Consider the following 25,423-nt stretch of genomic DNA (forward strand, 5'->3'; position numbering starts at 1 on the left):
CTCCAGATCATTACGGGGTTCACCCAGCACCCCGTCACACCCCCCCTGAAACATCGCTAGTAGCGGTCGGGCTCGCTCGCTACGTGCCGGACAGGGGCTGGGCGGGCAAATTTTGCCAGGGCTGCTTTCAGTTCCCAGTCTGGCCCTGCCCACTATCTGAGATAACCTCCTCCACAAGCTGTACACTAGCCAGCCCCAGTGTCTGTCCACCCGTAGGGCTCTGTGCCCACTTGGGACACTTGGCACCCCCCTTGTAGTGCCCAACCCTTTGGCACTCATTTATCTTTGGGGGTGCTTTCCCTGAGGACTCATTGTCAGAGAGCCATTTATTCTACTGAGGTGACGATTGGGGGTCCTGCACCATGGAACTATTTTGCATACTTTTAGAGAACTTCTTGTTTTTATGGTTGCCCCCCCCTTCCTTCTTCTGGTGGGGACCCTGCCCACCCTTCCGGAGACCGTCCTCCCCCCTCACCCCCTCCCCAGATACCTTCTTATGGACCCTGGTGCTGAGCAAGCGGTCTTTCTCCTTAGCAAGCTCCCTGGAGTCAGTGATCTTACTATCAATAAGGTGTTGGCACAAATCTGCAAAATAAAGACTGAACATGCACTCTCTTGTAACCAAGTTATACAGCCCCTCTTCTTCACATCACTGCCCTTCACCCAGCCATCCAGTGCCTTGCAGAGGAAATCTACACAATCCACTCAGGGCTGATAGGCCAGTTTTTTGGATGTCCCTAAATTTCTTCCTATGGTTTTTAGGGTTGACATATTTCCTGACAAGGTTTTCCTTCGTAGAGGGGGAGGGGTAGCTCATCCTGTCCCCTGTGTTCAGGGCCTGTAGGGTGCTTCCAGAGACTATCCTCCCAACCCTCAGGGTTCCTATGGTTCTTCAAACCATTTGTCAGTACCGACCCCCACAACAACTAAGTCAGACATTTAGGAATGTGGATCCTCTTTTATCCACCGGACACTGTCACCTTCACTGCTGGACTCTGCCTGTCTGGCCTTGATGTCCAGCTTCTTAGGACGCAGTTCATGAGCCAACTACATTTTTCTCTCTTACAAGGCTTTCTCTGCCTATGCCTTCTTTTGTTATGCCTTCATGGCCAGTATTTCTCTTGCTAAGACCCTCTAGCCTTCGTTTGCTTTGCCTCCATGGCCAGTTTCTTTTCCTCTATATTTAAACGTGTTATTTGCAGCCTAAAATCACTTTCAGCCTTCTGTCCGCGAGGCCCTCTAGGGACAGGCCTTGGGAAATCACACTGCTGCCTGCTGTGGCGGGAAGCTCCAACTCGGGACAAGCTGTCCCCCTCACCTGACAGCTGCATCTCAGGATCCACATCCAGGCCCTGCTCCACTCATACTCTCCATCTTGGTCATCTGTTGTGAGTGTCAACTGGTGGGCCTCTGCCCATGCCCTCAGAGCCTTTTAGAGCTCTGCCTTCCTGATGTTCCTTTTGGCGGAAAGTCACACTGTAGTTCCCATTTCTATTTTTCCAGGTGAAGCCACAACACAAACTGTCAGGTAGAGCACGGGTGGATTTGGAAAAAATAGCAAAGGCCAATCCAAGAGAATTTTAAACTCCAATGGTTTTTAGATTATTTATCTGGCGTTTTCAGTGTAACACATAATCACTGCATGGCACTGCACAACACAAGTCCAAATCTTGATCACCAATGTAAGAAATTGGGTTACAGGTTGAGGGGGTGAAAGGTTACTCAACCAGAAACCACTGTCCTTGTCAAGCAAACCCCAAATTAAGTGCTCAACCCTCTGGTAGCCTGGCACAGAGCAGTCAGGCTTAATTTATACGCAATGTGTAAAGTATTTATGTAAAGTATTTATGTAGCACTTCAAATGGAAATAAAGTGAAAATATTACACGAGAAATCCCACACCAATTTAGCAAACAATATTACATTTCAATAAATAATCAAGACCCCACCAAAAATCCAATTGGTAGAACTGGAGATATGCAATTGCAAAGATTTACTTGAAAATAGCACCAAAAGGCATAAAGCGCCAGCTGTGGTTATCAGATCATGCCAGACTGGGACAAAGTCACAAGTTCAGGCAGACTGTGATTGAGCCTGGGCCAGCTACAGGGTCCCAGATAGGCCCGCTGAACAATAGCACCTTAAATCCTGTACGTACAGAAATGTGGAGTCTAGTGTGGGGTCCTGACGAGAAGATGTGTTGTGCATCAGCTGTTCCAGGAAGCTGCGAAATGTGAGGTGATGTCCTCGCATGGTGATGCATCGGCTCCAATGAGCGATCTGAAGTCCTTGCTTCGGGTGGCGTCCTCGCAACAGCGGCAGTTCTGAGAGCAATGTGTCGAGCAGCAAAGGTGATGCACCCGTTCTTCAGGAGATGCTCTACTGAGGAGATGCATTGGTTCCGAAACATCCACAGATCAGCTTGCAGAGCACCTTCAGACTCCTCAGTAAATAAGAGACACTAAGAAGCAAGCATTGGCATAGCCAATAGGTCTCGCTTTTGGGATCTTATAAGTATTTAGTTATGCAGCACAATATTCTTGGTGCTATAACATCAGCTATTGCATGGCTAAAAACGTATAAGGTCCCAAAGGCAAGACCTATTGGCTATGCCAATGCTTGTTTTTAGATGATTTGGGTTCACTGACTCGCCAGTATACAAGCCAGCATTGGCAAAGCCAATACCATGCAGCTAAAACATCAAACCTATTTGCTTTGCAAGTGCTTGCTCTGACTGGGTGTCTGATAGCGAAAGCAGCTTCCTACTCCTCTGTCGATTTTCACATTTGAAAGTGGGAGATCAGTTAAGCAGGCCTCCTGTTCTACACCTTTTTGCAGGTTGGGTAGCAATGGGCAGTTCAAATGACCTTCTGCTGTTTACATATCTGCAATGGTGGTGAGTAGTCTGAGTCCCAGGCCACCAAACACACATTTTTGAGGTCCCTATGTCCTCAACCTGAAGCATTGCTTAAAATAGATGAAGGATATGTAGGTTCAGACCCTTCCCCTGAGCCAGAGTGAGGCCCCTTTCACATATGCCCATCTCAGATCCAGGCAATACTTCTAGTTACCTGTTCTGGTTCCAAACTCTTCTGACAGAGAAAATATATCAAAGTGCATGTGGTGTTACTGGTGTTGGGTATCTGAGTCCCTGGCCACCTACCCCCACTTTTGAGGTCCACTTCCCCAGAGCCCGAATGAAGCCCCTTCTACATTGTGCATGTCCGATGACCATCTCGGTCCCCCGTAAGACTTTACATTCTCTTTCCTAACTCTTCTGACAGAGAAAATAAATCAAAGTACATGTGAACACAAGTAGGCTAAAATGATTAAAATGGAAAGTGATTTAAAAAACATGCTGGTTTGTCCTTACTTGATGGGAAAGCTCTGCTAGTTAGTCTATATCTTCGATTTGAAGACTAGCGAACATCCTCTGTACTCTGTGGGGACACAGGCTCTTCTCATGCTCATAGCAAAAGACTGAAAGCACTCCTGTGGATTTGGCTCCAAAAAATAAGTGGTCTGGCGTAGGCTGCTTTCCTATCAAAGGCGACGTCCATTAGCCCACAGCAGGGGCAGGTGTGGCGCCGCGGCCAGGGCGACTGACGCTGGAATCTGGGGATCACGGTTCGATCCCCGGCTCCGGCGGCAGATTAGCCCAGCACCATGTGACTCTGGGCAATAGCTCGCTTAATCTTCCCGACGGCCCCCAGCGCCTAGAGACCCTTACGGGTGATTGTGCGCTTTACAAATGTGGACTTTACTTTACTTTACTTTAAACTCTCCTAAGCTCTGCTGAGCATGAAGGCTGGCCGGCCTCTGTCATTTAACAGATCGGGATAGGAGGGGGTCTGGCATTACAAAAACCCGCACAAGACTGCTCACGGATGCCCCTCTGTTTGGCGGCACAGCCATATATTTTATATAGCTCGCTCTTCCAGTAGTTTTCAAACCGTTCTGACTGCAATTTGTTGCCATGATTCAAAACGATGCGCCTAATTCGGTTCTTGCATCTTGCGACTTTGCGCTCAAACAATACACTTCCACTTTGTTTCATAAAAAAAAAAAAAATTCTACATTTGGCTTCACGACGTGGCCTGCCAGGTCACATCGGCATCATGGCATGTAAACAAGAACGCACAGCAATCTGTTAGCATAATTTAGCGGTACACTCGTAACTGAGGTCAGAAAAGCAGTCACAGAAACGCGATAACCTATGGAAGTGGGCCTGAAGGTGCTCTGCCAGCCGATCTGTGAAAGTAGTACACTAATCTGTAAATGTGAGATAATACAGAGGTTTTTGCGTTTCGTGTGCACCAGAATGCTATTTGTACAGAATTATAGGTGGCAATTTATATGGAGTTATAGGTAGCAACTATGTTCAACCCTATCGTTCATTCCCTTGGGTTTCAGGGTTTCAAGTTTGTATATCCAATTGTTTTCTCTTTGCAACAAACGTGTGTTGTTGTCCAGTCCCTCTTGTTTTTGAACAATTTCCAAAATAACAAATCTAAGTTGACTGATATTGTGGGAAGCGTCCGCAAAGTGGCTTGCCACCGTGGATTTCATCATTTTATTCCGAATGTTGGATTTATGTTCATTCAGCCTAGTTTTCATTTTTCATTCAGTTTTACCCACGTATCCTTGTCCACAGGGGTATTTAAGTAGATAAACTACATTCATCGTATCACATGTAGCAGACACTTTAAGATTGATCTTATATCCTTTACTTGGGTGGGTTATAGTTGTTCCTTTTATGATGCTGTTACAATTACATCGCAGTGAGCAGGTAACGTTCCCCAAGTGAGGGGCACGCATATTGTCATTTAATAACGCGCACAACGGAGTGCGCACCCTGGAGCAGGCAACAACTTACAAATTGAGCTAACTTGAGTTCGAGTGTATTTCTAATTCATTGTAGATAAATCTATGACATTCTTACATGTCGTCAAGGCTGCTTGTCATCGTGGCAGGCGCCAACCGAAAAAGTGATGATCAGGCACAGCGGGCGGAACAGTTTATGCCAGTGTGTGCGAAAGGGGCTATTGAAATATAAGCAATAACAAGATTTAATCAAGCACGTCAATATTGCAAAAGGAACAAGCAGAGATAAGAAAGGCAGGTGCGGCCACGAAAGTGAAAGTAATGGCCAGAGATGCAGAGAAAGAGCTAAGAAAGGCAGATAGTGGCTTCACGAGTGCACACGAGCGTGCACGCAAGCTTGAGTCGAGCAAAAGCTTGTGGGCACCACTTTGAAAACCCCCTTACTAAAAGTCGAGCAAGCTGCACATGCGCTGCTCTAGGCTCGACCTAAAAAGGTCTAGTGGACTGCACCGAAGGAAGCTCTAATAGGTGCAAGAAGATCTTCTTGATTGTTAAGGATTTTACCTAGCTCTCAACCACTGTCCCTAACATCGCTGCCTCCCAGCTAGTCTGCATTAACCTATCCAACTTCTTCCACCACAAAATCGCATATATCGACAGCAGCTTCGCACACCAACCCAACCCCTGAGGACTCATTGCTAACCTACCTACCACCAACCAAGATGACCAGCTTACTGATTGGACAACCCTCACCTGAAACAACACAGCTGCAATCATGCAGACCATCCACTCAGTGGCCCCAACTGACCCATGCTCTGACCGCATCTACAACCTGGGAACATCACCAATCCGCCCCACCCTGACCCACATCAACACCTCCCTCTCCCGGATGAATAGAAAATTGTAGAAATCAATGCTATTCTTAAGCAGTCCGCAGCTGATCCAAATCAACTGTGTCGCTTCCGACCCATCTCCGTGCTCTCCTATCCAGCCAAAGTAATCGAGAAAGCAATCAACAAGCAACTCCCAACCCACCGCTGTGTTGCTTCAGACTTGAAACAATAGGACACACTTAGAAAAAGGAACTTAGCACTCTCAAAATGAGTCGAATGGATTTGTCAATGCACTCTCAAAATGATGCAAATGGATTTATCACTGCACCATCAAATGCCTTTATTAATGCAGCACCTTTAAGAGAAAGACAAAATATATTTTTTACTGTCCTCAACATTCTCGCCAGCACGACTGTCTTTAATACCTTTATTCAACTCCAGGAGAGATTTCTAGAAACCTCTCCCCCCTTTCTTTGGTTTAGAAATCGAAGCTTTCTGCATCGAGGTCACCCACAGGAGCTGGCCAGTCACCAGTGTTTGCTCTGAGGCGGGACAGTCCATTCCACTCTCCCGCTTGTGAATGTTATCAACTGCACATCCCACACTACATGTTTCAGAAACTGTTTTAAGCTGCAAGAAAGCATAAAATTAAGTTGTGCACACAAAATGGAGTTAATGGCCACCATGTTACTCATTGGGTTTCAACCTCGAACTTCACCATCTTCTAGACAACACTCAAACAGGATTCAGAAAGGACCACAGCACCAACACAGCACTCATTGTGGCTACTGATGACATTCGACTCATCCTGGACCGAGGAAAAACAGCGTCCCTCCTCCTGCTTGATTTCTCTGCAGCCTTCAAAACTGTCTGCCATAACACCCTCATCAGAATACTCCACGAGATTGCCATACAAGGACCTGCTCTCAAATGCATCTGTTCCTTCCTCACTGGAAGAATGCAAAGGGTCAAGCCGCCACCCTTCACATCAGAGACCAAGCCATTGATATGCGGAGTCCCACAGGGATCGTCCCTCAGCCCACCCTTTTCGCCCCCATCAACCAATCACAAGATATCACTGTTATCTCCTACGCCAATGACACCCAACTCATCCTCTCCCTGATGAACAAAACAACCACCGCCAGAACCAACTTCACCAACTGCATGACCACAGTAGCAGACTGGATACGAACCAACTGCCTGCAGCTCACCTTTGACAAAACATAAGTACTGGTCTTCAGCAACAAGATCTTCCCAAGGGACTCCACCTGGTGGCCGTCAGAGCTAGAACCAGCGCCCACAGACCACACAAAAAATCAAGGTATCATCCTAGATGAAAAGCTCATCATGACACCGAACCCTGCCCTGTTGGCTGTTCAGGGCCTACTGTCATGAAGGGAGGTTTGGGCCTGGTAAAAGATTTATTGTGGCAGGTCAACATGGCAGTTTGAAGGGCTACTTAAGTGGGGGTCAAATCAGTGCTGCAAGCCCACTAGTAGCATTTAATTGGCAGGCCCTGGCACATGTAGTAACTCTTTACGAGGGACTTATAAGTAAATTAAATATACCAATTGGTTGTAAGCCATTACTACCACGTTTTAGGAGGGGGGCAAAAGTACTTTAGCATTGGTTAGCAGTAGCAGGGTGCGCAGTCTTAATGCGAGCAAAAACAAAGTGATCAAAACAGGAGAGTTGAAGGCCAAAACTTGGGGGGGGGGGGGGCAACACGCCAAGGATGCCAGGGCTAACACAAGTCTTAACATGGATTGGTTTCTATGGGAAGACCAACAGAAAAGGATATTTGTGACATTTAAGAAATATCCGAAACCTACAGCGTTTGAATTTACACAACTGAATCGTACTCTAAGAAATTTACAAAAACCCTTGTGAAAAAGATTTTGTGCCGTAAATCACAGCACGAGTAGATATTAATTCAGTCATGGTGAATTTCGTAATTTGTGGATTGTTCAAAATGCATAAATCTGCGCAGGTCATTTGCATACCCCTCTGATGCAATACATTTTAGATTTCTATGTGATTTGGCCCTGGGCCCTTAAATGAAGAACATTTTTCGAGGTACCTCCGAAATTGATAACCTTTACTATCTATAATCCTTCTGTAATCATTTTCATTTTAAATTCAAGTAATGTAAATTATAAGTGAGAATGAAAATTCTGTTGGGATGAAAAAAATCATGTAAAATTGATTTGCATACTGTTTGCCAGTGTGTACCATACATCTTTTAAGTCTTTAAGCTGCCTTGCAATTGCATTCATCACCTTCTACCTCTTCATTTTTCATAGACGCATGTATGTTCTTGGACCTGGAATTCATCACCATGGTCCTCTGGACGATTGGCTTAGGGGCACTGGGAGCCGCTGCAGCTGGTATAATGGTTGCTAACACCGACTGGTTCCTGTCCAAACCAGAGAAGGCTACACTGGAGTATCTGCAGAACGCAGAGCTGAAATATATTGATGGAGGTAGGAATCATCCACAAATAGTGCGTGTCTAAATTTGCTTAAGATCACAGTTTTAACTCTCATTGGACAAATATGCACAACTTTAGATGGAGCATCAGTTGTGTAGAGCTTAGCAAACATTGTCATTGTTGTGGCTTGCTTATTAATTAAATAATTTATTGGATGTGGTTATTGGAAAAATAACTAATTGGCACGTAGTTAATTTCAAAATTACTTTTTGGGTATAATTGGCTAAATAACTGATAGAGCATGATAAATGTTGAAATATCAAATAAGGATTGACTAACAGTCCAATTATACTGCCAAGTTTTTCACTGTTTTGAGGGAAGGTCTACATCCCTGTTATCTTACCACTTGGTAATTATTATTATTGTTTTTTTTACTTTTCCCTATACTTTACTGTAGGGAAACTCCACAGTGGGGGTGGAGATCTCCCTGTGATAAAAATAAGGAAAATTATAAAAAAAATAAAAAGTTTATTAAACTTTATTATAAATTAGTAAAACTATTTGTAGGTTAAATATTATTGTAAAGTAATGGCATATAATTATTTTATATGTAGAGCAAAAGAAAAAAAGCAACAGCTTCATTAACTTAATTTTGAATTATATCTTTAATGAATTCAAAGACATTAAATGACAGTTATTTTTCTGAATTTCTAAATTAAAAAAAGAAATTCCCCCATTAAGTAAAACAATTATTATACATTAATACTTTTTAATAGTGATGTAAAGGAATTATTTGAAATTAGTTTAATTATATTGTAATAAAAATGAATATCACATTAATTTATCAATTCAAAGCAAACATTCTTAACATTTTTTAACATTAAATTATATGTATTTACATTTTAAACTATTTTAAACAATTTAAAGATATATTATTTTCTATGGGTGAGTCTTAAGTCTGTGACGCCATTATTTACTGGGGGATGATGTTGCAGTATCAGTGGTTGGCCGTGTGTGGTGCTGGACGGAAAACGGTTTCTTTTTAACATTAGTAAATTACACTAGTAAATCTGCCTTGTAGGACTTGGCCCTTTCCCCAGAATTTTTCGTTTTTTATTCCTTTGATTTAGGGTGCCCCCTATTGTAATTATAGGCCTTGTGTAGTGAAGAAAGCCCTGTGTATGTCAAACTAATGTTAAGGTGCAGGTGCTTTCTTCCCCTAACATGGCTACCACTGACCCCTGCTACTGCAGTGCGGTCTTTGTGGGCGCATTCTAGTGGCCAGGAGCTGGCTGGAACCCTCAAACAATGTATCAATACTAGCCTGCCAGCCTGCCCATAGCCAGAATGGTGGAACCTCCTAGAACCTCCTGGAACCTTCTGGAACAGGTGAGGTGACACCAACTGCCACTGCCAACTGTCAACTGGCACTAAATAAGGAAAGGGAGGGAAACTTTCGAGTCAGACTGAGGGAGCACAGACCTGGGGGAGAACCTACGCAGGAGTTCTAGGCAGTGGGACCTAGACAGGGACCTATGACACTGGGAGTGACAGGGCCTAGGTGCTGCCTACCAAGTGTTGAGGAATCCTGAACTTACCCCCTGATCTGGCCCGGCGGGAGGGGAACCCAGAGTCCACCTGAGGAGACCGGCTGAGGAGATTTGATACCAGCTATCAACTCCAACCCCCCCCTTCAAGGAACCCAGAGACTGCTATTTACAAGGGCGCAAGAAACATAAAGCGCCGAGAAGAAACCAAATCACCACAGGACTATTGAGAAGACAACCAGGTATTGGTGCTGTGTCGCTCCCCGCGCTCCCTGACGCCACCTGGGACCCCCTTTTGCTGGTTTGCCACTGTCGTGTGGCCTGTCCTGTCTGATCTGCTGGTTTGCTTCCAACTAAAATAAACTGCCTGCTGGCTAAGCGCTCCTATTCCCTAGCGCTAGCACCCTGGACTACCTGTCCTGCTGGCGCTACCTGAACTGCCTTATTTATGGGAATGGCCCAAGAGAAGCGCTGGGGCTGTAACTAACCCTGAGTGCCCAGCGCTGTCATTTGAGGATCTGTGGCTGCCAGGAGCGCTATTGTGGAAACTGCAAAAGCGCTACTGCTGTCTGAGCGCTAGCTCCCTGAACTGCTGTGTCCCCTGCAAAGCGCTGTACCAGAGAAGCGCTATCTCCAGGACTGCCATATTCCCTTCCCCTACAACTGACACCAGAAAGCCATTACCAGCGCTGTTACTGCGAAGCGTTGTGAACCTGAGAGCTCGACCCCTGCCTGGGGACCCTTGAGGTACTGTCAAGCGCTGTACATCCAGCATCTGTCATTAACTTCAAGCGCTGCATCAGCGAGGCGCTGTGTGCCCAGGACCTGAATTTGCTGCCTGGCGCTGTGTCAGAAGGCTCCCTGAACTGGGGAATAGCCCCATTGGCCCTTCAAGTACTGGAACTGGGCCAGGGCCCCCCCAAAAGACACCGTGGGGGCCTCAGCTAATAAAAGTTAACCCCTGCCTGGGGTACAGTTGCATGCCAGTTAGTGTAGCCCTATGCATGTTTATGGCTGAGTAATGCAGCGTTTATTCTCTCATGAAATGTTGAGCCTTTTTATGGGGTACTTACCTAATGGAATGTTTTATACTCCTGCCCCAGTGTTCTAACTTCTACCTACCAACAGGGATACTCTTGAATACTGAAATGTTTTATACCTGCGTCAAGAACTGCAGAGCAAGGAATTAGTTAATTGTGCCTGTCTAATGAAAGGTTTTGTTCCAACCTGAGAATTCCTGCTCATGTGCCATTGTCTTACTGGTTCTTAGGCACAGGGTTTAGATATAATTAATGGAAGGTTGATCCCTGCTTGAGGAGAATGTTATTCTGGGTAAATGAAATGTTTAGTCCTACATAAGGGGCTGTTATTTTTAAGCTGCAGGAGCTAGGAAAACCTTATTACAGGCCCTGTCGAGGAGCGCAAAATTGCTAATGGGGCCTGGGTTCTAATGACCTGTTTATTCCTGATTAAGGAAATGGTTACTTCTGCTAATTGAATGTTTTAATCTTTATTGAAATACGTTATTGCTAGTGAGAATATGAAGGGCTCTACATGAAATGTTGTTCTCACCTGCGAATAGGATAATTCCTAATGGAAGGTCCCTACTAGATTAAGGGGGTGTTTACCCTGGTATTGGACTGTTTTAGAGGTCCCAAGGCCCACAGTTTATAGGCCTCAATTCATAAAAGGATAACCCCTGATTAGAGGATGTAATAGAATGCCTACAGTACCAGGATGAAGAGTATTAGCGAGGGCTAGGCCCAAACCCAGGGATTATCCATATTTCGCCTAGTGTCCTGCTCAGCCTAGGCCTTATGCATGGTTCACCTGTTATTAAATGTTTACTTCTGCTCAGAGAAGTGGTTACTTCCTGGATGAAATGTTGGTGCATAACTAATGAAAAGTTCTATTTCTACTACGGAACTGCTTAATGCTCATTCCTGCTGGGAGTGATTCTTAAAATGATTAATCCTGCACAAGGGGATGTTTATTCTTAATGAAAAGTTTTTCCCCCCTTTAGTGCCACATTTACTGGAAGCCTACAGTTATTTATTTACATGTTTAATGCTGTGGAACGCTCACCCTTGCTTGGTGAGAAGTGGGTAAAATGCCTACAGATTTAATATGATGTAATGTCATTTAGTTGCCCTTTGTGATGTATTCCTTACAGGTGCTGATAAGAAGCAAGGCTGAGGCCAGGCCTGTGATTCTCTATTACTTATTATTTAACATTTAATATTCATCAGATATTTAATATTTATTCCTCTGAGTATTTATTACAAAGTGTTGAAACACATGTATTTGAAAGGAAACCTAATAAGTAATTGATACTGGAATTTTTTATTGCCCTGACTCTGCTCTAGATAAAAGTTACTTGCTTTTACAAACTAACTGGAGTGGCGTCACTCATTGCGTGCCCATTTTACTGTCTCAGTGGATGCGTGTGCTGTATGGTCGCTTTACACATAAGCTTTCGGATGCCTACCCGCTCGTGCCATGCTACCCTCGGGGAGCTGGTGACCCCAGTTCCAACATGCCTCCACTGTCTTTTTCAGGTTGTGGAAAAGTGTAAGCCTTTTGCTTTTAAGTTACTTTACCACTTTTGGCTAGTCACAAAATCTGATGTGTAAAATCACTCAAAATTACACATGTAAATTACACACAAGTGTGGGTAACCTTTGTGAATAGCCCGGTTGGTCTTAGTTCACATTTTTCTCAACAAATACAAAAATTAATTTGTGGATAAAAACTGATTGGTGCTTAAAGATTTTTTTAAAAAGTGAATGCGAAGAAATACTGATAGTGTAAGTAAAAAAGAGATATATAAAAAAAGCAGTGTGAAATGTTTATGTACAATTATGCAAAACTAGGTGGTCAAATACATGACTGCTGGTTCACAGGTATTGGGATTCACCTGGGGAGAACAAGTGAGGGGATTGTTTTTAGGTCGAGGTGGGTTTCCGTGATCAAGCCTGGAAAGCACTGAGACAATGTATTTGAAAAATTGTGCTTTTCTAATGTTGCCGATCCAGCCCTAGGTCTAATAATGTTGCTCTTCCTTGCTGGTAGCAGCAATTTGCTCTTCTTCTTAGCACCTCATGCAAAAAATGTATGGGGTGGGGTTTCTGGCAGTGGATGACATCTTTTATTGTAAAAAGTATGTGGTAAGCAGACCCAAACAGGGTGTTCTTTTTCTTCTGTTAGAAAAATGGAAGCAATGTCTAGCAGCTCACCTTGTCTGTTCCTTATGCAGAAAGCCACTAACATCCAGGTTACCAGCCCGATGACTTTACTGTGGTCATAAGTTCCAGGATTACCAATGTGTTGTTGTTTTTCCGCCCGTAAATGTGAAATAATGTGCATTAGCACAGTTACCACACGTTGTACTACATTTACCGAGATCCTGCAAGTGATTCACTGAGGTACTGTTGTAGTCCGCACTTCTCCTGGGCTAATGACTGTGGTTCAGGTGGTATCACTAATGGTACCCATGTTCTTGATGGATGTTGCCTTGGATACCAGAAGAGCACTAGTTGTCCACTTGGAGTGGACTTTAGTTACTGAAAACCCCATCTATTGGGACCGACCCAGTGTTGGTGCTGTGTGACAGGAGGCTGATGTACAGGTCCTGTCCCTGAGATTCCAGACTCTGCATTGACAGCTGCTGCAGCACAGCACCCATGTCCCACAGCACTTTCACCCAGTCGAGGGTACACAAGGGTATACACGTCCGTTTACCCTGCCAAGAGGTTGGACCCCCCCGAAATATGCTAAACTTGTCCTGGTGTAATTTTCAGACGCATTCAACAGCGCCTGCATGTTGTCTGCTTTCCTTCAGAGCAGCAGCCTGCAGGCAGTCAAGGGGGCTTATCAAATTCCAGCTGGGCCCATAACAAAGGCCGAAGTTAAGGGGCAATCAAGCTTCATTTTGTTGTAGAATCCTTGCTGGTTAGCTATCTGTAGCCTCATGCCTAAATGCAATGATGGGGAAGCAAAGGCTCGCAGTTTATCGTTCACAGGTACTTAAGAGAGGCATGTTTTTCACTTTGTTCAGTTCCTTTATATGAGATATGTATGCAGTGTTAAAATTTCAGGTGTGTTGGTCTGTCCCAGTATTTACATAAATAACAATATAAATATCAATGTTTTGTTTTATTTCTTTCATAGCGCTATTATGCTACTCATCATCCCATTGCAGGGTGTCGGAGCACTTTACATCACACCTACAATACATCATGTGTATGTGTAACTCAATGTACAGGGTGTGTTACATAAGATAGTGAGGGTTACAAGGTGTAGGAGCCACATGTTCTTGATAGCCTATTGTGCTATATTAGAAGGGTTACAGTTTATGAACTGCAAGTAACTAAAGTTTCTCTGTGTTCAAAGCAGTACATAAAATAAAAATCTGTCATCTGCGTGTCACATAATGTGCTTTGCAGGAGACCTAATAACCCTCCTTGCTCCTTTGATTCAAAACTGGGACTAGACAAACACAGACCTTTCCAGCAATAGTTATCTCACCATTATTATTATTCTGAGATTTACTGGGCACACAAAGATCTGTGCCGCAGGTGCCTTAACCCCATAAGATATTTTAAAATGCAGACTTTGCAACCAATTAAGAAGAACAGATGTACTGACAAGTTTCTCCTTGTTGCCAATTTCTTTGTGAATGTTTTTAAAAAAAATACATGTATAAGTTGAGGCACAGATTTTGTGTCTGTGTTGCATCACTTTTTTGGCACAACCCTGACACAAAATCTCATTTGTTAAATATTGTAATGTGCGTACGCATGATAGATATGGTAAACATACGTGTGAAGTCTTAATATCGATGTCACTGCTTGTGAGGTCATAGGTTGCGATGCCACTTCCTGTGATGCCACATGGGATGTCACGCACTATGATGTGGCCAACATAAAACCCAGGTCTTTTGGTTCCACAGCCTTTGAACCACACCTTCCACATAGCGTATATGCATGCTTCTTGTAACTTTTATTGTCGTTTTCCTTCTAGAAAGGGATCTACGGTCCTTCAGAGCTGGGGAACTGTGGCAGAAAACTGGTGCTGTCATCATGGCTGTACGGAGGCCCGGATGATTCTTGTGCAGAGAGGTAAAGTGTGGTTATCTTTTGGAAAATGTTCAAGCAATCCACACTGACAATGGTATTGTATTGCATAATCAACAACATGACATATAACATTTTAATTCAAAATAAATATGTTGATACTCTTTACTGACATATAGTGACCAGCAGGTCTCGAATTTGAAACTCAGGAACCTCATGTAAGCCTTTTATCCTTCAGATATATAAAAAAAAAGTTAGTATCATGTTATTGGGTAATAATCCGTGATGGCAGGCTTGTACCGAGGGTGGTGGGTTGGGGGCACAAAAATAAATATATAAATGCACTACCTCCGCAGCGCGATGGCCCCCTCCCTTGGGTGTCTTCCTGGAAGCTCCCGATGCAGCAAACTGTACTATCCAATCCTGCCGCTGCTTTCCCAACATGAAAGCAGCTCCAGGATTGGATAGAGCAGGCTCTCTTAGCTCTCCTAGGAGCCCTGGAGGCCTCCTCTTTCTCTAACTCCCCTGTCTAAGACAGCTAGGTTAGAGAACCTTAAAATGTGCATCTTTGGCTGTCCGTCCTAAGATGGCCAGTCAAACAGACATGCGCATTTTAAAGCTCACAGTACCCTGCTGCTGCCGCCACTCTGCAGCACTGGCCCTACCCCGTCTTGACACTTAGGGGACAATTAAAGTCCGCCTGCCACCGCAACAGAAAACTGGACTGCCCGCCATAGGTGCAGCGGTCCCACCTTGCCAATCAGAATGCGACCGCCACCATGTCGGTCGCATCCCGTATTTTTTACATTGCGGCGGGTGGTGCTTAAAGCAGCACCCGCCACAATGTAAAAAATGCATGTTGTGCATTTGCATGCACAATGTGCCTGCCACTTTGTGCATGCAATTGGGTACCTCCCCATGTGCAGCCCCCCCCAACACCAACACCCTGGGGGCCCACAACGGGCCCCCATTACTAAAGACTGCATGCCTTTCGGCCATGGAAAGGCACATATCATAATATGGTGGGCAGTGCCTGCTAGGCACTGCCACCATATTTTGTTCCAGGACCGCATGGCAGGCAATCGTAACGATTGCCTGCCTGTGGTAAAGCGGCGGACGGTATTTCCGTCCACCGCTGTGACCCCCGCCATTCTAATAGGGCGGGGGTAAATGACTTGTGGTCGGGGAGAGATGTCGGGAGGATCGGCGATCCACCCAACATCGTAATTGCCCCCTTTGTTCGGGACGGGGTGCTGAAAAAGAAAACGGTAATAAATCAACTTTATTACCGTTTTTTTTTCTGCTCTGGTGCATCTGGGGTGACACTCTTCCACTCAATGGACGAAAACTGCAGACACTGTGGTGCGAAGCTCTATGTAAAAAGAGCCAGCAGAAGAAGGAGATTACTTCATTTTACTGTGATATGACACTCATTGTGATTTTGTTTTTATATTAGAGGTAGTTTTATTTAACCAGAATAAAAAAAAATGTTTTTACAAACAAAATGTTCATTAAAAGCAGTAATTTAAATATTGCACTTTGTAGTAAAAAAATGTTCAAGCACATTTGTCTGCAGGCGTGTGAGAGTTTGCATAAGGCATTTGGATTTTAATTGCGTTTAGTGAAGAGAATATCGACTCAACAAAGAGCAGAGGTTAAGATGACCTGTGTTTTGATTATTCTATACATTATTTTTAGACCCCATGTCATTGATGAAAAGGAAATCGGATTGAGGAACTAAACGTCTAGTCACCACGTAGACTGAAATCCATATTTTACACAAATAATGAAACTTCCATGCTTCGTGAAAAACATTTTACGAGAATTACATTTACTGTGGCATCTGGGTTTTGAAGTCACTTGGATTTGTGTGAAAACAATAGCTAAACATCTAATAAAATGATTAAGTACATTAGTATAAATATACAGCTAATGACTCCTCTTCTGTGGAAATAATGATATCCTACAAGTAAAATTCGTATCGCCAAAAAAGAAGATATTAGTTCCCATACAGATACGATTGTATCCCAGCAAAAACATTGTGGATGTATTAAAACAGCAGTTTAAATATGAGTGCAAGCCGTGTTGAATGTGACTATGAGTGTGAAGGCTTGTAGGGACCCGTATTTGACTGAAATTAACAACACTAGCCCTCCCTTTGCCCTCCCTGCCGGTGAAGGTGTTGCATAGACAGTTAAGGAACGATAGCCGTCCAACTCAATGTCGTCGTTATGCCAGGTTTCCTGGAAGGATCATATCAAAACCCCTGATGTACTTTCGCCATACCTCGTTGGACAGTTTCAAACTAATACCTGCCGGATCTTAACCGATTTATGCCCCCATGTCCCAGCTTTTGGTTATACCCCCGGGAACTCCCTTGCAGCCCGAAGACCCTTAGTGTTGGGGCTGCCAAATATTTGTTAGCATTATTGAGAGTGAGCTCTTGGGCGACAACCTTGTTGCTTGTGGTGGGGAGTCCGCTTGTGGAGGCTAACCCAATTGGTGTTTCACTAATGGGGATATCATCTACCCTCTTATCTTTATAACTTGGGCCATATCTTTTTGCTTTTCAATTGCCATTATTTTCCCAGTAGTGTTCAATAATTGGTCAAGGTGATCTTCTAAACTGAATAAGCGGGCTAAAACAGGTGCCAAGGCCTCTTGTACTTCTTTACTAAGTATTTCAGTAGATGTGTTTTCATCCTGTGTGGTGGTTCTCCCTCCTCCAGCACGAGTTCTGCATACATTTCCTAGGGAGAGGGATTGTTTAGATCTCTTGACCCTTGGTGAGTGGCCCTTCTGTCTATGGTCAGCCCCTGTCATATCGGTACGCTTCCTTTCCCCCCATTGCAGTCTGAGACCCTGTCTTTGTCTTTGGCGCGGTTGAGCAATGGATAGGCTCAGTTATAACATGTGTGGCATATAGATCGCCCAGGCTCAAGATTATAACAGTGGGCAAATGTGGGGCTTGTAGCCTCTGTTCAGATTCAATTTCTTCCGTGGCTGTTGGAGAATCAGAGGTGGCGGGCGGGTAGATCAGGGAGTGGGGCTAGTGAGTCTTCGCTCCGCCAGTTCTATTTCCTTGTTGATAGCCCCTGCTGCCTCTTAAGGAAACCATCTAAAGTAGTATCACTAGTTGTTACAGCTGGAGTAGGTTTCTGTTTCTCCGTACTGGAGTTTGCCTTGTAACTAGAGGAAATTAAGAATTATTACCTTCACACAGCTTCACCAGGTTAAGTCTTGGTGACTCTTCCCCGAGGTCCAGGTGGAAAAACCTAGAGGGTGGGCCAGGCCGGCCTCCTCCAGGCTCCGACGGGTGTGGATGGGCCCTCCCTTGGCCCAGGCTTCGTCGGGGCATGGCTGGGCGCGCAACCAGCAGCCTTTGAGTGCCTCCTGGCACAAACGGAGATCATGGGCGGCACCTGCAGCAATGTCAGGTGGAGGCTGTGGTCCCCGGGTAAAGTGCAGAGTGCTTCCTGAGTGATGAAGGGCTCCCCCACTCACTATCTTAGCAGTGGGTAACTCTTTCAATAAAACAGAGGGAGTTTCTTTCGGATCCAAATACACATATAAATGACGTTGGTGAGCTAATTAACGAGTCTCCTTTCATAGAAACATAGATTTTCCCAAGAATAATTCTTCCCTTGAAATCAATCGTACCCCAAAAATTACCCAAAAGATCAATGGTCTCTTCCCCATAACCCTTTGGCTTGATGTCTGGCTCATAAAATTCCTTTGGAAAGAGCGTGATCTTAGCCCCTTAGTCAAAAAGCATGTTTACCGGCTCATCATTGATTAACACACTTTCAAACGGGCCTTCATTCACATGTTCCTTAACCTGAAGAATATTGACATATTCAACAGATTACTCATAAGTGTCCACTTCCCTGACTTTCTTTTGCTCCTTGCTTGATCTGCAACACCTTAGACGTGACCCTTCTACCCACACCATGTGCACGTGACCTTCCACCCAGGACACTCTTTGAAATTTGCCATATGACCAGAGTGCCCACATCTTTAACATTTACCTTGAAAGGTTTTGAAGTTGGACATTTTAGTCACGACAATGGTTTTATCGGATTTACTTTTGGTAGACTTGTCAGGGGACTTGTCACTCACTTCCTTAACTACACCCCCCTCAACTTTTCGCAAAGAACTTTCTCTGCGAATAGTGTCTACACAGGCTTTTGATTGCTCATGCGTTTTTAGTATTGTGATAACCTCTTGTAGAGACGGATTATCCTTTTGCCATAAACTATCTTAGCTTTTTCAATAATACAGCCCGACATAAGTTGATCCCCAAGTCTTTCCGCTAAGGTTGTGTAGTGACTGAGCCACTTTTGTGGTCTGATGCCCTATGGTGACCCTCAATCACCACCATTGTGTATTGATTTTAGTGTGTTATGTTATCCTGGCCTTAATGTAGGATGGTCTTGCATATGCCTACTTCTCTCCTGTTCTATAATCTTGATGTCTTTCAATAGAATAGTCTTGCTAAGAATAGAAGGTATGGGATGTTGAGGTGCAGTATTATTGGTGATGGTGCACACATGTGCTTCATGGTGAATATTGCAGGATTAAGTGTATAATGTTATTTGGGTTAGGTGAATTATGATTTTGGCCTATTGGCATGGACGTGGTCTTAGGTCATTCTGTTTTCTAAGTCTGAATCTATTAGTTTAGCTGCTTCAATTGTAGGGATTCCTGGATAGTCAACTTATAATGCTAGGGCTATTAGTAGACTGGCTTGTCTTATGGTTAAATCTGTTAACCACACCTTGATTGCTTTATCTGATCTCCTGCTTGATATGTGTGGTGTTTAACAAGCTATTTTGCAGAATGGGGTTGCTGTTGGCTTTCCTGCTGCTGAGACATGCTGTTCTGATCCTGATGGATTATTGCTTTGCATAATTGTCATCTGAAGTTCAACAGACCCTTAATAAAGGATTGTGGGATTAGCTCCTTGGGTGGTTACCTGATGCTTTGTTCTATCTTGGGTGGTGTACCTTTTAGTCATCTATTTTCAGTTGCATTATGTTATTGCATTCAATGTGTGCCTAGTCTTTTGAATATGTTTCGCCCTAGAACTGCTTTTGCCCATTCTGTCAGTTATGTTCCTTCTTATTCCAGTAATAGTTTGTATACTGTTTGAAGTTTATATAGGTTTAATGGTGTTGGACAATGGTCAGCATATTTTGGCCCAATATAGTGATGTGTAGACCTGTTTCTGACTTTAACTTGCTTAATGGCAGGGCTTGCCAATTGGCTTTGGCATATTCTTATGCCATCTTGCATACTAATTTTGGCTCTTTGTGGGAGTAGTGGCCTATGCTTAAGCGACTCCATTTTCTGAGCGGTCTCCATCTTCTGAGCCTTTCTAGAAGAGAAGTTATGTTTTGCTTTCACTTGTTTTCTGCACTCTACATGCTGGTAGAAACCGGTTCTTGTCGGAGGAATGTGCTCACTCTGCTCCGGAGTCATAACAGACGCCTAGCTAGCTGATGCTGAAGCAGGAATACTTCTCCAACCTGACTAGTTCACTCACTTCCTCCAGGGAGCTTTTTAAAATTGCGGACTCACTATGCTCCCTCCAACTTCCAGATCCCGTAGTTAGCTCTCAACGTCTTTGTGACGATATCGCAGACTTTTTTCATAAAAAAATCTTTGATATTCACACTTCCTTAGAAGTACAACGTCTTTCCTTGGCTGAAAATAATCTTCCAGGCATACGTTCTTTTGAGGCACTGGATATAGCTCCTTCCAGCCTCCTCTCTGATTTTCCTTCTATGTCCTGGAAGGGATTGAATCTTCTTCTTGATAAGACGAAGTCCTCCTCTCCATTAGATCCATTGCCTCTCAAAAAGCTAAAAGAGTGTAGGAACAGCCTCCTTCCTCCCCTACTTGAGGTGATGAATAAGGTAATAGTCCAAGGCACTTTTCCATCAACATGGAAGAAGGCCATTGTGAGGCCGCTCCTTAAGAAGCCCTCACTCGATCCTGGCCTCTTGAAAAATTTTAGACCTATTTCCCTGCTCCCTGCACCGGCTAAAATTTTAGAAGCACACCTGAATTGCCACTTATCTTCTTTCCTTGAAGCTTCGGAGTATCTTGATATTACCCAGCATGGATTTCGAAAACAACACAACACAGAATCTGCTCTCACCTCTGTAGTCGATAACATCCGACGCAAGGTTGATGCCGGACAAACTACTGTTCTTGTGCTATTGGACCTCACGGCCGCATTTGACACCCTGTGTCCTGCCATTCTAACATCTCGGCTTAGGGAGGCAGGTGTCACTGGCTCGGCCCTGAGTCTCCTCAATTCCTTTCTCCTTGATAGGGAACAGAGAGTGATGCTCGGCAACCACCTCTCCCCAGCTAAGTCTTTGCAATGTGGGGTGCCACAGGGGTCGGCATTAAGTCCGACTCTGTTCAACATCTACGTGGCCCCCCTTGCTAGGCTTGTAAGATCGCAGGGGATGGAGGTGGTATCATATGCCGATGACACCCAGATCATGGTCTCACTCACTCAGTCCTCTGTCATAACATCTGCCTCTAGCTTCAGGTCCTGTATGCAATACGTTGCAGATTGGATGGTTACCAATTCCCTGAAGCTAAATGGCGACAAGACTGAGGTCTTGGTCTTTGGGAAGGACCAAGATATCTGGTCGAGTGAGTGGTGGCCCACTTCTGTAGTAGGGGATCTCTGTGTATAGTCATAATCTAGTGAATAGTCCCGCCCATGTGCGTGGACCCCGGAGCAATCAAAAATAATCTCTTACAGTGTCAAAAAATGCAGAAAATGCATAGACACTTAAGAGAGAATTTAAAGACAGATAATGCAGCCAAAAAGGCTACACTGTCCAGTACTTCAACTAGAAATTCCACCATAAAATCCACAAAACAGCAAAGCCTGTACAGATTTCCCTTGCTTAACAGCAAAATCCCTCAGGAATGATAGAGAGAAGAACCTGGACAGACAAGCCCCATAGGCTGCCATTATGTGGCTTAATTAGGATACTGTGCCTTTAAGGAACCTTCCAGAACCTTCTCTCAGTATCCCAGAATGCATAGCAGGTCCAACTTAGCCTCAGTTCTTTTTTCCGGCTCCTGCAAGCAGGACCCTGGAGCATTGAGCTCTCTCTTTTCAAGGGTTTTTGTTAGTGTTTTACACTAATTTCGATTTTTGGTACTTTTAAAGTACTTTGGTGACTTTCTTTCTGTGTTTCTGCACTCTTTTTTGTCCATAATGCCTGCATTATTCGACAAATGCCCTGAGTGCTCAAGAAAGAAGGCCAGGTCAGACTCCCATGAGGTCTGTATTCTCTGCCTTCCCTCTTCCCACATTCCTGAGGAGTGTGTGATCTGCAGAAGCTTCTCTGGAAGGACCCTGAAGGAGAGGAAGAATATCAGGCTTCAGGGACTTGAGGAGAGAAAGTTGAAGGCACGAGGTGGGTCAGGAGGGGCTCCTTCTACCCATGCTGAGGCCTCTGGGGGGCTCCCCAGGGGCAGGAAGACCAGCCCTCGCCCAAGATCTCCGTCTGGGTCAGTTGCGCTGACCACGACGTCGAGGGGACGGTCAACGGCCAGTTCCAGGTCTCCCCAGGGCTCTGGGTCGAGAAAATGTCGCCCGTCGACGTCGAGGAACGTGTTCCGGCCGCCGTCGAAGCCGGTGTCGATATCCTCGTCGTCGCTGTCGGCGTCGAGTGGTCGACATCGGAGGGCCCGGCGTCGGCGCTCGCCGTCGAGGCGACACCGCCGTTCGCCGTCGAGGACATCGTCGTCGAGGGGATCCTCGTCGTCGAGGTCGCCGTCGAGACGGAAGGCGTCTCCGGCGCCGAAGAGGTCGACGTCGAAGCATTCCAAAAGACCGACGTCGAGACGGTCAAGGAGATCGACGTCGAGAAGGTCAGAGAGGTCGACGTCGAGAAGGTCCAAAGGGTCGACGTCGAAGCGATCCAAGAAGTCGACGTCGAGGCCGGCGAAGAGGTCGAGGTCGCCGTCGAGGCACCATCGCCCGTCGTCGAGGTTTCGTGGCTCGTCGATCTGGTCGGGGTCGACGTCGAGACGGAGACACGGTTCGACGTCGAGAAGTGTGATTCGGTCGACGCCGAAGGACCGTTCGACGTCGAGGGGACATCGGTCATCGTCTGGGCACCGGTCTTCAACGTCTGGAGGTCCTAAGGACAGGCCCAGGACTGTGGGGGGCTCCCCACGCTCCGGAAGAGATGGTGGCTCGCCGGGAACGGCGCATTCCGGGGTGGATACTCCGATGAAGCCTTCTACACCTCCTTCGCGGCCTGCTGTGCCGAAGGGTCCACCTCCGAAGGCCCCTACCCCACCTCCGAAGCCGGCTCCGCAGACCCCGCGTCCGGTTGCTCCTCCACCCCCGGTCCCACCGAGAGCGGTGTCGATGCCTAAGTTTCCGACGCCTCCGAAGAAGACTCCTAAGAAGCCTAGGACTCCTGACCCTGGGAGGCCGAAGGAGCGTCCGAGGCCCAAGAGGTCGAGGTCTCGCTCGGGGAGACGGGACAGATCAAGGAGTGGCCATGGATCTTCCTCACGATCCAGGCGTCATCACAAGAGACGTCGGTCCAGGTCACGTTCTCCATCTGGGACCCGTTCCTACTCGCCCACGCTGTCCGATTCGCCGGAGACTAGGGTGTCTCCGATAGACGATATAAGCACATTTCAGGAGGTTCTCCTGCGTGGAGCGGCGAAGTTGGGCATTGAGGTTGAAGCACCTACGGCTTCTACCTCGGTGATATTTGAGACATTACACAAAAGGCACTTGTCTCGCCCCCTGTTACCTCTGGTGCCGGGGCTCCTTGAGCCCGCCGAACAGCTATTCCTGACGCCGGCAACGGTGAAGTCTGTACCTTCCAGGATCCTAAAAAAGTACAGGGCTCCGGACTCAGACCCAGCCTTCTTGAGGAAGGACCCGGTACCGGATTCGGTCATCGTGACTGCTGCACGGAAGCTTCATGCCACCTCCCCTGCGTCCACGGTGCCTCCGGACAAGGAGAGCCGTTGGATCGATTCTGCTGGTCGTAAGGCGTGTGGGACATCCGCCTCGTCCATGAAGGCCGCCAGTGACTCGGCTTTGCTGGGACGTTACGACCGGTCCCTGTGGGACTCGATGGAGCAGTTCGCAGACCTTGTCCCTCGAGACCGCAAGGAGGACTTTGTGGAGATCGTCCAGGAGGGGATGCTGGTCTCTAATCAGGCCATCGGCGCCGCAGCGGACATATCATTGCTGTCCGCGCACGGATATTGCCACGGGATTCACCAGAGACGCCACGCTTGGCTCAGGTTGACGTCATTGAAACCGGAAGCACAGCAACGCGTGGCGAATCTCCCGTTTTCCGGAGATACCCTCTTCGGGAAACACGCGGATGATGAGATGGCCAGGATGAAGGCCGAAGCGGAGACCCTGACGGCAGTGGGCTTGGAGAAGCCCAAGGAAAAGAAACCCTTCCGACAGTACCAACGTCGGTTTGGGTCGCAGGGTCGTGGAAGGGGGCAGTCTGCTGGACAACATCAACAGCAGCAGCAGCAGCAGCAGTACAGGCGGCCCTTCCAGAAGCGACAGGGTGGTAGAGGTCGTCAACAGTCCTCTACCGCGACCAAGGGCCCGGCCGGGTCCCGTCCCTGAGCTGTTACTTCCCCCTCGTCCGTTACCCGCTCCGGTGGGGGGAAGCGTTCAATTTTTTCTGGCAGAGTGGAGAAAAATTACTCAGGACAAGTGGGTGCTGAATATTGTTTGCAATGGATACAGTCTACGTTTCACCAGCCCTCCTCCATCGATTCCTCCCGTCAGCTCGCAGTATCAACTGCGCGAGCTTCAGACGGAGGCGGACGTTCTGCTAAGGAAAAGGGCGATCGAAGACGTACCTCTGTCTCAAAGAGGAAGAGGTCTGTACTCTCGGTTCTTTCTTGTCCGCAAGAAGGACAGAAACGAGTTCAGGCCCATTCTGGATTTGCGGCAGGCAAACAAGTGGATTCGCAGAGAAAAGTTTCGCATGCTGTCGTTGCATCAGATCTACCCTCAGCTGCAACGAGGAGACTGGATGTGTGCCATAGATCTACAGGACGCATACTTCCACGTGCCCATTGCATGCAAACACAGGAAATTTCTGCGCTTTCAAGTCGGCACCAATCATTATCAATACACGGTGCTACCCTTCGGACTGAAGTCTGCACCCAGGACATTCTCAAAATGTATGGCAGTGGTAGCGGCACACCTGAGGAAGAACAAGGTGTTTGTCTACCCGTACCTGGACGATTGGTTGATCAAAGCCTCCTCCTTCTCGGAAGCTCAAGCACACTTCCAGAAGACGTGCGTTCTCTTGAACAAGCTGGGGTTGCACATCAACATGTCCAAGTCGGTCCCGATTCCGGTACAGTGCATCCAGTACTTGGGGGCCTCCATCAATACGCTGTCAGCAAGCGTGTCTCATTCGGAAGAGCGACGTTTATCACTCGTTCGGAAGGCTCAGGCTCTCATGAAAACTCCGTCTACGACTGTGAGGACGGTGTCTTCTCTACTGGGATCGATGGCCTCTTGCATCTTTCTCACTCCTCACGCACGGCTACAGATGAGACCTCTGCAGGAGTGCTTGGAGGATCAGTGGGACCAGAGGAGAGGTTCTTGGGACGACAGGATACGACTGTCTCTACATGCTCTTCAGTCTCTAAAGTGGTGGTGCTCGAA

General features: G+C 46.2%; 1 protein-coding gene across 2 annotated transcripts in view; it reads left to right on the plus strand.

The window, feature by feature from the left end:
* The window catches only part of PRXL2A (peroxiredoxin like 2A), a 273,948-nt gene that overhangs the window by 175,783 nt on the left and 72,742 nt on the right, over positions 1-25,423 (plus strand). For both annotated transcript variants that reach the window (XM_078643328.1, XM_078643327.1), the window contains exons 2-3: positions 7,960-8,139; positions 14,657-14,754. In XM_078643328.1, coding sequence (XP_078499454.1) covers positions 7,968-8,139; positions 14,657-14,754 — 270 coding nt within the window. In that variant the 5' untranslated portion in view covers positions 7,960-7,967. The remainder of the gene's footprint in view (positions 1-7,959; positions 8,140-14,656; positions 14,755-25,423) is intronic.

This window comes from Lissotriton helveticus, chromosome 5_1 (assembly GCF_964261635.1).
Source record: "Lissotriton helveticus chromosome 5_1, aLisHel1.1, whole genome shotgun sequence".
NCBI classification, from domain to species: domain Eukaryota; kingdom Metazoa; phylum Chordata; class Amphibia; order Caudata; family Salamandridae; genus Lissotriton; species Lissotriton helveticus.